This window comes from Passer domesticus, chromosome Z (assembly GCF_036417665.1).
Source record: "Passer domesticus isolate bPasDom1 chromosome Z, bPasDom1.hap1, whole genome shotgun sequence".
Taxonomy (NCBI): domain Eukaryota; kingdom Metazoa; phylum Chordata; class Aves; order Passeriformes; family Passeridae; genus Passer; species Passer domesticus.
The window spans coordinates 43,278,691-43,291,791 of NC_087512.1; the positions used below are offsets into that span (position 1 = coordinate 43,278,691).

The window sequence follows — 13,101 nt, forward strand, 5'->3', positions numbered from 1 at the left end:
AAATATGACTGTCTCAGCCACATGAATATTTTGATGAAACAAAAGGCGTGCATGTCATTCTGGAGGAAGCACATCATCAAACACCTGGTCCTTATAGCCCTGAATAAACACTGTAACTTCTGAGTTGAAACAACCTTGTATTGTTTTAAAAACCCATCTGTTTATGTGAATTTTAAGATAATCTTGTATAATTTCCAAGATTAACAATGTTATCTGTGGCTAAACTGCGTTGTGACCAAAGAAATTTGCCGCACCACCTAAGGAAAGTAAGAAGACACAAGTGGTGTCACTATTTGACTGTAAGGGAAGCATTTTTTTCTTAGTGTGATGTTAGATACCTTTGGTTTGCCAAAGAGCTTTGGCAAACGTATTAGCCAAAACTATTTTCCTTCTCAGCTACTGTCTTTTACCTGAAGACCCCAGTAAGGGGCAGGGAAGTGGCCTGAGGGTGAAGTGCTTTGATGATCCACTGCTTTCTATCTTCTTTCCCAAAACTTTATATTTTCTTTTCCATCTTGTAATTACATGAAGATTCATCACATGATGAAAATTAGTTTGTTCCCATCATAAAGATACACAAGTGCCCCTCACATCATGCAGAAATTTCCCTTTGAGGTCACAGAAAAGATGTGCTTTGGATATGCAGACCATGAAGAATAAATGCTCAGGAACCCAACCTCCTCACTGGAGTTTTAACACAGCCATGTTACTGGTTTTATACATTCTGTTCTCCACTGTTTGAAAGAACTGTTTTTTTCCTAACTACAATTGCCTCATCAATTTTCTTCAATAGACTAAATCTTAAAAAAATTACTGTTGTCCCAAACTACTTAAAAATCAGGCATAAGAACATGCCAATTTATTCTGAATAATTAATACCTCAAAAATTCCTCCACAAAGTAATGATTGTTTCTATTTAGTGGCAGTGTTTCTTCTCATTTATTCTTCCTAAGCATTCAAAATACATCCATCAAAGGCTGCAAACCCATAACTGATCTCAGTCAGAGTTCAATAAAACAGGGACTTCTCAAAGTTTCTTGAAAAACCCAGTTCTTCTGCACAGGGCTCAGCTCCTGACATCCTAAGCAGATTTCAGAAAGGTCACATGGGGAAAAGTGCAGCAGTGACAACAAAGATGTTTCCCATACACTTGGCAAGGGCCGAGCTTAGGGGAATTTCTTTCTCCCTGCATTCTATGTGCCTTCCTCAGTTTGCAGAGGCCTCAGCAGATTTTCCAGAAGCTCTTAAGAGCCAACAAACTGAATATTCGAATATTAGATATCTCCCAACCCAAGCCCTACTGACGGCACTACTATAGTTAAACTGCTTCAAAACAGTAATTTGCCCAATGGGAAAAATTTAATCTAACCAATCAATTCAAAAGAAAAATATAGTAGACTAGAGAACATGCAGTCTTTTAGAATAATGTTATCTTCTAAGAACAACACTTCTAGAAGGAAAGACAACTGTTTCTGCCCTTCTGCTCTTAGACTCCAAGATATTAATGCCCATTGCTTTGTTTTAAATCATGGTAAAAAAACATTCTCTTGTATTTGTTAAACATTTATTTTACATTCAGACACTTCTATCTTTGTGAACAGATAGAATGTCTCTGTTTTGAGAGGCAAAACTAAAAATACTAATGATGCAAAAGGTAAAAGCATATTGCAGTGAGAGAAAGGATTGCTAAAGGGTTGTACTCAAATAAAACAACCCTTCAGTAGCACAGTCCTCTTAACAGCAAAGGCTAATCAGAAACTATTTTTTTGACCAAGTTTTGATTTTATTTCTTTTGTAAATTAGTCTGAATTATCAAGTAATATTTTTGATAATATTAAGACTTTTCATAAGTAAGATAGACTGTAATTCTCAATTTCTACAGAAAAAATCCTTAGAAATTTTTAGACATGTGGATCTCAACAGAAAATAAAGACGTCTCCAAATAATCCACAGAAATTTAAGACTATGTATTTGGTGGAAAGTTTGACATTTAGATTTTTATGAAAATGCCTCAACTTCATTACCTGAAGGTCAAGATGCTTTTTTGCACTGGCAAGTCTAACTGCATAACACACATCTTCTCTCTGGCAATCTTTAATTGCCAATTAATTCTAAGAATCCACAGCATGAACAGCATAAAAATACCTTACTAGATGGTATCTACACAGGTAATGTTCCTTATCCCTTAATATCCAATAGGTATAATCTTAAACCATGTTATAATGGTTTTATGTTTCAGGTTTTCACTGAAGCATGTCTTTTTTGAAGCACTAATACCAGCAGCGATGGCTCTGGCTTGGATCAGTGTGAGGCTGCTCTGTGCAGACAGTGAATGGGAAGAGACCTTTGTTCCATGAAACCTCCTGCCAAGCACTTAGGTACTCCTTTGCCTTTTTCCACCGTTCCTCTTTTATGGCTTACAAAATGACCTGCATGATTTTATACAAAATATTCTATTTTTAAAAAATCATGGTCAGTTTCTGAAAATAAATAATTCTACCACCAAAACACGGCATTTTATTTGAAGGACTGATTTTTTAAAAAACTGAAACAGAACTAAGTATGCAATGAGGCAAAGATCTCTAATCCCTGAAAGCTCCTGGGGCTCATATGATAAGACCCTCATGACTTCTCACTAGACCTTTGACCTGACCTTGTTTTTCTGAAGTTTCAGGTTTCTCTCCAATCTAGTGGATATTATAAAGAAAATAATCTACCAGCAGTGTACTCTTCACTTCACCTTTTAATGGCAGGTCCAGAACAACAACAGCACACTACTGCTTCCAATACCAATAGTACAAGACCCACTGTGAAGTGTCATAAGCCAAATGTAAGGATTTAATGTTTTTTTTTCCTAGTTATTTCTTTATTTTAACTTAGTTTTCCAAACCAGAAAAGGTTGCATAGCAAAGCATTAAAAACCTAGGAAAATCCAGGATGAAGGATGTCTTGGTAACCCTAATTTACTTCCACTTGAGGAAGCCATGAAGTAAGTCTCTTTTTCACTGTATCACTTGAAATGTTCTATTTATGTTGGTATCTGTGAAACATTAACAAGTTCATTCTCACTACAGGAAAAGCACTTGGAAAATACTAGAGAAGCCAGAAGAAATAAAATTAATTACTTTTCCTATAACAGAAGTGAATCAATGAAAAACGTGATTCCCAGGCTTCTTGGTATGACATAGGCCAGAAAAGAAAGGCCAAGGAGAATGACAAGCAAGAAGGACAAACTGGTGTTAACTGATAGGAAGAAAAATTAGTTATTCAATGACTTCTTTGCCTCAGTCTTCACTGGCAGTCACCCTTTCCTTTAAAGTCCTTGATTCTCTGTGCGGGTATGGGGGAGTGACATCCCTCCACTAAGTGAAGAGCAGATTTGGGATCACTTGCTGAAACTGAAAAGCCCCAAGTCTATGGGACCTGATGAAATATGTTCCAGAATCCAGAGGGAACTGGCTGATGTTGTTGCCAAAACAATCTCATCATATTTGAAAAGTCAAGGCAGTCAGGCGAACTCCCTGGTGACTGAAAAGAAGGAAGCATCACTTCCATTTTTAAAAAGAGGAGAAAGCAAGATGTGAGGAACCACAGTCTGGTGAGCCTCACCTGTGTGCCTGGAAAAATCATGAAACAGATCCTCCTAGAAGTTATCCCACAGCATATAAAAGACAACAAACTGACCCAAGGCAGCCAGCATGGCTTTACTAAGGGCAAATTGTACCTACCTCATGAAGTGCCAAGATCAAGTGCCAAATGCTGCACCAAGGCTGGGGAAATCCCAGACATGAACACAGACTGGGAGATCAAGTCACCGAGAACAGCCGTTTGAAGAAGGACTCAGGGGTTCTTGTGGGTAAAAAGCTGGAAGTGACCCAAAAATGTGAGCTCTCAGCCCTGAAGGACAATTATATACTAGGCTGCATCCAAAGCAGGGTGAGGGAGGGGATTCTACCACTTCATATGGCCCTCATGAGACCCCATCTGGAATCCTAGGTCCAGCTCTGTCATCCTCAGCACAAAAAAGATGTGGACCTCTTAGAGTGGGTCCAGAGAAGGCCATGAAGATGATCAGAGGGCTGGAGAAGCTCTCTGTGAAGAAAGGCTGAGAGAGCTGGGGTTGTTAAGCCTGGAGAAAGAAAAGGCTTTGGGGTGATCTCACTGCAGCCTTAAAAGATTCTCATAAAAAGGAAGGAGGGGGATTTTTATACTGGGAGATAGTGCAGGTCTAGGGGCTATGGCTTTAAACTGGAAAAGGGGAGGTTTAGATTTGATGTTAAAAAGAAATTCTTTACTCAGAGGGTGGTGAAGAGCTTGAACAGGTTGCTCTGAGAAGCTGTGGATACTTCAACCCTGGAAATGTTCAAGGCCAGCCTGGATGGGACTTGGAACAACCTGACAAGAGTGGAAGGAGTCCCTGCCCATAGCAGAAGTGTTGGAATTGGGTGATTTTAAGGTCCCTTCCAATCCAGACCATTCTAGGATTCTCTTTTCATCCTTACAACTGAATCAGCAAGTGAACCCAGGTCTCCCGCAGAAATCACCAAACCACCACTCAAGTCAAAATCACACTAACAAACAGAGGCTTTTCCTAGCTACTCAACGACAGGATTCTAGTCTTGTTTTACCTGGCTCTTCAAGTTCTAATAATATAACATGGGTAAATTTGCAACCACAGCAAGCTAAACATTTTACGCATTCATTTTTAACCACTCTTCTAGCCCATACTTGCCCTGTAAACAATTACTGTTCCAACATGACTTTGTGGTGGTAATTTGCTTGTTCAAAACATGAAATAAGCAAGCAGAAGTTGCTCAAGAATAGTCAATCAAATCAAAACCCAATGTAGCCTCTGTCTAAAAAAGTTGCATCCATTCTGAGAGTTTTTGGTCAAATTAGATACTTTTGGCAAAAACACTGTGGTTGCAGGCAGCATTTACTGAGTTTATGAACTAAATTCTGACAGAACAAAAATAGTCAGAGCACATTAAGTAATTTTTCAAAGAGTACTTACTGAAGATTGTGATTTGGGCTGTTTGTAGGACCTGCAAACATAAAACAAACAAGTACTGCTGACAAGTTTAGCTCAAGGACAACATCATAAAAAAAGTCAATAGCAATCTAAAGGAAATTGTCTCTTTAAGGAAGGTTTATCTCAAGATCCAAACAAAACCCTCTGCATTCCTGAACATAATTATATATTGTTATTTTCAAAGCCACAAATAAAAATCACATGAATCTACTGTCTGCTCCAGCAGCAACTTGAATGGACTTAGTTCTTTACATAAAATATTTCCTACCATAAAGGCACAGGTAGTTAGACAAGATGTTATTTTAGCACATCACTTACCTTTTAATAAGCTCCAACTGTGCCTTACTATCAGAATTTAGGATGTGGCAACTTTTGTCACAGCAGAAGCAAGGATCAATAGTCAGCACTTCAATACTGAACCACTACAAACTAAACTGTGAAATCCATTACTTACATTACAAAATAAGGAAAAAAAATTAGAAAAATATGTCTAGAATTTTTTCTCCCTTTGCTCCAAAGGCAAGCTAAATAAAAGCTTGGCTTCTGGATTGGACTATTGAGTCTCCAAAATGTAATATAAGCACGTTCAAAGGTGTGGTGTACCTTTACATGTCAAAAGACAGAATTTGAGGCCACACTCCAGATAGCAGTGGAGAACTAATATTCACAAGGATGGGCCCAGAATTATGAACATCACACAGAAAACCACTTCTCATTCTTCTCATCAGTTTTTGTTTTTTTTCAGAGACTGAGGTCAGCAATAGAGTGAAAACTCCAGGCAATGAAATGGTACCTTTTTGTACTTTTTACTGGCACTTCTTTAATTTTTTTTCTTCTGTGTATTTACAGACCTCTACATCTGTATTTACTTTCTTTTATTACCACTGAAGGGGTATCAAGTTCAACTGAGAAGTTCTGTGCTGGGAGAGAGGCCCCAGGTGCTGACTTTATTTTCTTTTGTGTTGAGAATTTTTCTTAAAACGTTAAATTCATTTCTCATTGTGCTATGGTTAAAACTAATACCTAGTCTATAAAGCAGTCTGAGTAGTCATAAAAGCCAGGAACTCACCAAGCCTGACAAACAAAACTCCTGTTGCAGTTATTGTCTTCATCCCATTTGAAGCCACGCACTGGTAGTATCCTGTGTCTGTGGTATCCAGATCCTGGATTCTTAGACGTGAACCATAATCTGTTTTTCTGATGATGATCCGTCTTGGCTCCTGAACCACTGGAGCGTCATTTTTTAGCCATCTGACATTCGGAGATGGATTTCCTGCTACCTTGCAGTGGAGGATTGCTGTTTGCCCCTGGACTACAGTGATATTGTTTACTGGTTCCAAGAAGGTCAGGAAATAACCTAAGAGGATAAAAGGTCATAAAAGATCAAACTTTACTTGGGTTAAGATAAAAGCCTGCTCAGAGGTACTTTTCTAAGACAGAACCTTGGAAACAATTTCAGTTTTCTTTCAAGATTAAAAAAATGCTATTCACTGTCCTAAGAACACCATATCATCACACTCCAATTTATGTTTCATTGCTGACTTCATGCTTGTGTGCAGGTAGGTATGCAGATTCGAAGGTCAATCATGAATTGATACTATTACACTCCTAACTGTATCTGAAACACTCTGAACTGTCTATCTATCTTACTTTTTCTAAATCTGACATGCTAAAATACTAACATCATAACATACATCTAGTGCTGCTCTGTTCCAACGGCAGAATACACCCTTGCTCCATTAAAGAATAATCCCAGTTGTAACTAAATTGGACTATCATTGTGATGTAATCACATAATCTTCTTACATGATCACAGATTTGTCTCAAAAAGAACTACAACTGGAAAAGTTACTTTTAGATATTAATTTGACTTGTTACTCAACAAAATCTTAAAATTAGGCTGATTTGGACCGGCTTATATTACAATAAGTTTTCAAGATGCTTGTCTCACACTCCATTTAAAGAAATAATGTCTCAATTGCAGAAGTAACCTGTGATACAGAGGGGACCCATAAGCTGATTATAGACAGCCATTTTTTTACATCATGTCAAAATATATGGTCAAGGAAACATCTGTATGGATATTGTGCAATAACATTTTGTAGTTATTTTGTAAGAGAAAACTAAAGTCCTAATTAGTGGTTTGTTAAAAGTAAAGGGCTTTTTTCAAGGCTGCATTGGTGATCTCTAGGGATGACCAAAAAAAAGAAAGAATTGATGAAGAATACTGTCAAAACTTGACAATCAAATCTTTTGTATGTTATTATTTATAAATTTAATTTGGTGTTAGGAGTTCTGCAACAGATACACATCACAAACTGAAAGCTTGACAAAATGTAATTCCACTGAAACAATGATGTTGTTATATTACCTTACAAAACAGGTAAGAACAGTACCCAGCTGTCATGCTCATGTGTTTGTTCCAGTGAATTTAGACCTTCTAGACACAAACCATCAGGAATTCAAATGACATTATATTTTTATGGCAGCTGGATAAAAATATCAAATAATTTTGATGGATGCCTACATGTAGACCTTTGCTATCACTCAGATTATTTTGCATCTGTTTAAGCAATACCAGATTATTGTACACAAATCCAACAACAGTAAAGAAATGGAAATCAGTTCCTCTACAATAGCTAAGTGTAATACTGGAGAAGGGAGCAGTAGAAACATCAGAATATAATAAATGCAAGAGCCAGATACTGCTGGAAAACTGGATTTTCCTGTGTATTACATTGTTCTCTACCATCTGGCCTTTCAAAAGAAATCCTGCTATAATGAATAATATGAACATACAACGTAGGCAAGTGCAAATTTAGTTTGTTACTAAATAGAAAATCAATAGAATAAGTCTAAATAGAAAATAAAATAAATACAAGTATATAAAATCTTCACACAATATGGAAAATTATTTCATCCTTTTTTGTCATAAAATAATAAATTATTCTTTATGTAATTTTATATTAGTTGTCCCTATTTTTAATTTTAAAACCTTTAGCAGACTTTAAAATATTCTGACAGTACACAAACAATATCTGTTTTCTAATAAGTTATATAAAAGGGGGAAAACTATATTAATGCTTTCAGTAAGGTCACAACACAACAACGTAATTTGTTATGTTTTCCAGTTAGATTTCATAGCTGAAAAAATAGAAATACTATGATGACATTCTGGCAGGGAAAACTAAACCAGTGAATTTACTTCCTCATACAGTCAACTGAAGCCATTGATTAAAACTTCTCTTTAAGCCAATATTTTACACACATAAGCATTTCTAGCAGCATGAAAGAAAAAGCATGATCAGTTCTACCGCAAGTTAGAAAAGGATTTCCTATGGCCACTTCACTCATAGGTTGTTATTCAGAGACTTATTTAAGCACTTTTTCTTAATCTGTATGTAATCTATTCTCATGAGCACCACTGAGATACTGGGCAGCATCCATAGGGGTGTTACCTAGCAGAGACAGAGATATCATAATCCCATCCTACTCAGTGCCTATCAGGCCACACTTGGAATATTATGTCCACTTCTGATCTGCAAAATTTAAAAATAACACAGAAAGACAGGAGAGGGTTCAAAAGAGGGCTACCAATATCATCAAAGGGCTAAACATGATGTCCTATGAGGAAAGACTTGAAGCAGTTAAGTCTTTCTCCCTGGTGAAGAGAACAGACAGGGGGGCACCGACACAGTCTTTCAATACCTAAAAGGCACCAACAAAAAGAATGCAGACACTCATCACAATGAGCTACATGGAGAAGACAAAGGGAAATACATGAAAGTAGCCAGGAAATGTTTCATTTCAATAGAATAAAGACATTTTTTGCAGACAGAACAATCATTCCCTGGAAAATGAGCTGCCTAGAGATGTGGTAGGGTCCTCATCGCTGGAGGTCTTCAGGATGTGTAGAGTACTAGATCATCTTGTCTAAGCCTTCTTTCCCCAGAAATGCTGGATTTGATGATCTTTTGAGGTGCCTTCCAGTCTGGAATGTTCTGTATTTCTGTGGGTCTCTGGTTCAGTAATCATGGGGACAGGCTGAATGAGCTTATACAAGGGAGGAAAAATAGACTGTATAAAGACCTTTACTGCAAAGAAGCTGGGCCTCTTCCAGCATGAAGCCAGCACAGAGGTACGTTCATCTGGCTCAGAGATGCTCCTGATACCCAAAAAATGAAAGAAGCAGAGCTCTGTCTAAAAGGTGAGGCCAATTCAAGTCCTGTAAGATGACAGACAGGGATAGTGGTTTGTCTGGCTCTCAAATATATTTTTTGCTCTTCACATGCAAGTACATGAGAGGGCTACATTATACTTGTGGCATTGGTCAGCTTATATCTTGCTCAAACCCTTATCACTATTTTACTTTTTCTGATTTAAAATCAGCTGGGTAGAGTCCTCTTTTTGGGATAGTAATGGATATTAAATTCAAATACATTTGGATGAAAACAGATAGTAAGTTTACTCATTAGGACTTAATAACTCAGGATTAAATCCATGTTAGAACTTCCTGTTTTACCAATTAAAACACAACTACTGCAGGAAATAATTAGATCCATATATTTTAAACCAAAATATTCCATATGAATCTGTGAATCTGATCCTAATAATAACGAGGAAAAAAACTATTACCATGGAAAGCAATGCCAAAGATTTATGGGTTAATTCAGACCCAGTGCAATTAGACAGACTTCGCCTGAAGTCAGCGTCACTGCACCTATTTCCTGCAGGTCAAAATTCAGCTTTAGTTCATCATTACTCTTGCCAATTTTACAGGTATTTTCTGCAGTGTTTTATATTACCTTGTTATTACAAACCAAGTAATAAATATTTTAACCTAACGAACTTCGAAGCATTTGTGTTTTCCGAAGTTCTCCAGAGCAGCCTAAGAGCAGTAGGGCAGCTCAGGGCCTATTCTCTGCCTCTGTCCAGCCTGAACTGCTCCCTCTCTATTTGCTGGTTTCATTTCCTCTTTGAGAAGTGATGTTTATGTACTCACTGATTCTGAAGTATTTCTATGACAGAGCGGGCAGTCATTTGTTGAGCTGCTCTGTTATTTGGTGTCCACTTTAGATAACCCATAATTGCAATTCTTTCAAACAAAGTGGAAAATTTAACCAACCATGTTTTAAAGAATGTTTTCTTTATTTAATTTCTGTGGTGATAATCAGCAGTTACTTTTTTGGTAATGTACGTCACACCACAAACACAGTGTAGATGCCAGTTTGATGGAATGCTTTGGGGGAAAAAAAAAATTTTCCCAGGATAAATTAGGACCTCAACAATGCGCAAAGCAATTTTTTCCCAGTGTAGTTCTCCTTCTGTCTTAGTGAATCTTAATTTCGACAGGCACAAAGGAAAATGAAATGTGAAAATGCCAGAACTTGTATTTAACTTGGGTCCTGTATTTTGTGTTAAGAATTAGTCAAGTAGAACTTTTAAAAGCTGGAACAGAAGTGTTAATCTGTTTTATTAATAACATCATTTTGAAACAGAGAATAAATACTCTATATAAAGTATTTTGTTCCTGTTACATATTGCCAAACCTATGACTGTCCTATAGCAAATATCATATTATAAAGATTTATATTTTATTTGGGAGATGGATAACAAATATAATTTCTTTTAAAATACAAGTAAAATGTCCAGAAATTTCCTGTGCTGTGAAATTAATATTGTTATATAATGGTTTTTATACTCTGGCTTGCTTCCAAAGGTCATTGAAATGAAGGAAAATGCTTCCTTTGCCTTCAGTGATCTTTGGCATGGTTCAACTATGTCAAAAGGAACATCTATCTGGTAGATATTTCTGCATTTCCTGCAGGCAAAAATGCTGTAAATTAAATTTCTCTTTCATTATGGTTTCCAACATAGTCTACAACCAGTACTAGTATTTATTTTGCTTGAACAGATTAAAAACTGTTCTGTCAAGAAGCTACGAGAAGACAATACAACTTAATCTATGTATTATGTTTTGCTATAATATTCTATGTACTCTATGAATAACATAGCTTAGGGAAATGGTTGACATGAATTCCAGCAAAACTCTTTCATATTTGGAAAACCTTTGTTAGGTTGCCAGTACTTTATATTTTTAAATGGAATAAATTTGATATAAATATATCAAACAGAATCCCAAAGCAAATCAACATTAAGATGACAGGTCTATTATTCATGTTTTGGCAAGACTATAAAAATAAGCTTTTCCAGAGTGCATCAAGATATGCTCAAGAATAGATACTAAACTAAAAACCTAAAGGGTGCAACTATCACTAAGACCTCACATGCATATTATATTTCTTAGTTTTATTTACATTATTCTGGCACTTACATGTCCAAGTCATTGGCTCAAACCATATGTGTTATTCTTGGCATAAACACAATATAAAACAATTGTTCTGCTTTTGTTATTTTAAGATCTTAGCTGCCATTTTGAGGTTCATTCTAAAAAAATATTTTAAGGCTCCTTAGTTACTTTAGATCATGTAAATTCTGGCTTAGTTGTTTGTAATTCAGGTTTTCGTTCCTGTTCCTATTTTATTGCTTTTACTCTTTTTTTTCTATGTGATTTTAAAAACAATTATGTATTTGTAATTTTAAAACAAGCTGCAGTATGGCAACTGTGAACAGAACTTAGTAATAATTTTTTAACCCTTTTTACTACAGAACTCCAAATAATTTATAAATATTGAAGTATCATGAGATGGGATGATACCATCATGCTTATTTCCCAAAACCACAAAGTAAAGCAAGGGGACTCTAAGTGATTGACAATTTACACATAGACTAAGTGTCAGTATCGATGATACTACACTGAGATTCACATCTTTCTGTATCTCTGAGATAATGATGCTCTGAGATAATCACCCACTCTGGTTCCTATCCAAGTGAATTCACCTTTCTTTCTGCACTGCACAAGAAACACAAGCACTGAATATCCAGTTTTTGAGAAAAAGAAAGGAAAATTTTATTCATAAATAGCTAGCTACCTGAAGATACAATAGTCTTTTCAGAGCAAGTAGTAATAATTGTGTATATCTATATCTATATCTATATTTTGTCACTTTTTAGAATACTTATTTCTCCATAAGATATATATATATTTAATTGACTTTATGCGATAGTCAAAAAAGCCCATAAAGCAATCTGTTTGGTATTACAAAACACATCAAAGTTTACAAGAGTCTGAGCTTGAAATACTCAGAATTTAGAATCACCTTTTTTATAAAAAAGGGCAAATATCTTTCTTTTCTGCATAACTGCATAAATTTAGACCATTTTCAGATTCATGGAATAAAAATTTTCCAATGTTTAAAACCCCTATGAAAATATGTATATTATGATTTGTGTAAAAAGCAATGTGGGATTTTTTTTCTCTAAACTATCTTACTTTTTCTTTTTTTAATTCCTTCCCAGATTTTTTCATTTGTGTCTTCAAATAATCTTTTTTTCTTAGGTACAAATAAAAGAGCATGATCTTTCTCACCACAACTCTTTCAAATGGCAAATTTCTGCTCTGGCATTTAAAGACTAATACAAACTTATATCCAACACAAAAGGGATTGGGGACAATATTTTGAGTAATTAAACTAATGATATTTCCATCATAAGCAAAGTCACATTTTCCCACAGTGAGACATAATTTTTCACCTAGGATGCAAACTTTGGCTTATGGAATGCTGAGGAAGACACCATTGCTCCAAAATTTACTGTGTTATCAACATAGTACTAAGCATAAAGCACTTACAAAACTGACAGTAATCTATGAAGAACATCCAAGAGATAGGGAGTTTCCTAGGCTTATATAAGAACTGAAGACAGTAATAAGAGAAAATGTATGTGAAAGTTGCTGACATGCAAATTATGTCTTTCTAGAGGCGTGTATGAAAACACTGAGCTTAGGGGACATGAATGGCACTGCAACATCTTGGCAGGTGGTGGGAATCCAGTAAAGTGACTCCTTCCACAAGTAAATGAGAATTCCAAATAAACTGAGAAACATTGTCCTACTAAAGAGGGTAGACTGAAGCCTAAGACTCACGATTATTTGCACAGAACATTTTCCT

The 13,101-nt window shown here is 36.0% G+C and overlaps 1 protein-coding gene across 2 annotated transcripts in view; it reads right to left on the minus strand.

Annotated features, from left to right (window-relative positions):
* Nucleotides 1-13,101, minus strand: part of ROR2 (receptor tyrosine kinase like orphan receptor 2) — a 143,112-nt gene that overhangs the window by 28,173 nt on the left and 101,838 nt on the right. For both annotated transcript variants that reach the window (XM_064404153.1, XM_064404154.1), the window contains exons 3-4: nucleotides 6,102-6,389; nucleotides 5,015-5,045 (exon numbers count right to left, since the gene is read on the minus strand). In XM_064404153.1, the coding sequence (XP_064260223.1) occupies nucleotides 5,015-5,045; nucleotides 6,102-6,389 (319 nt within the window). The remainder of the gene's footprint in view (nucleotides 1-5,014; nucleotides 5,046-6,101; nucleotides 6,390-13,101) is intronic.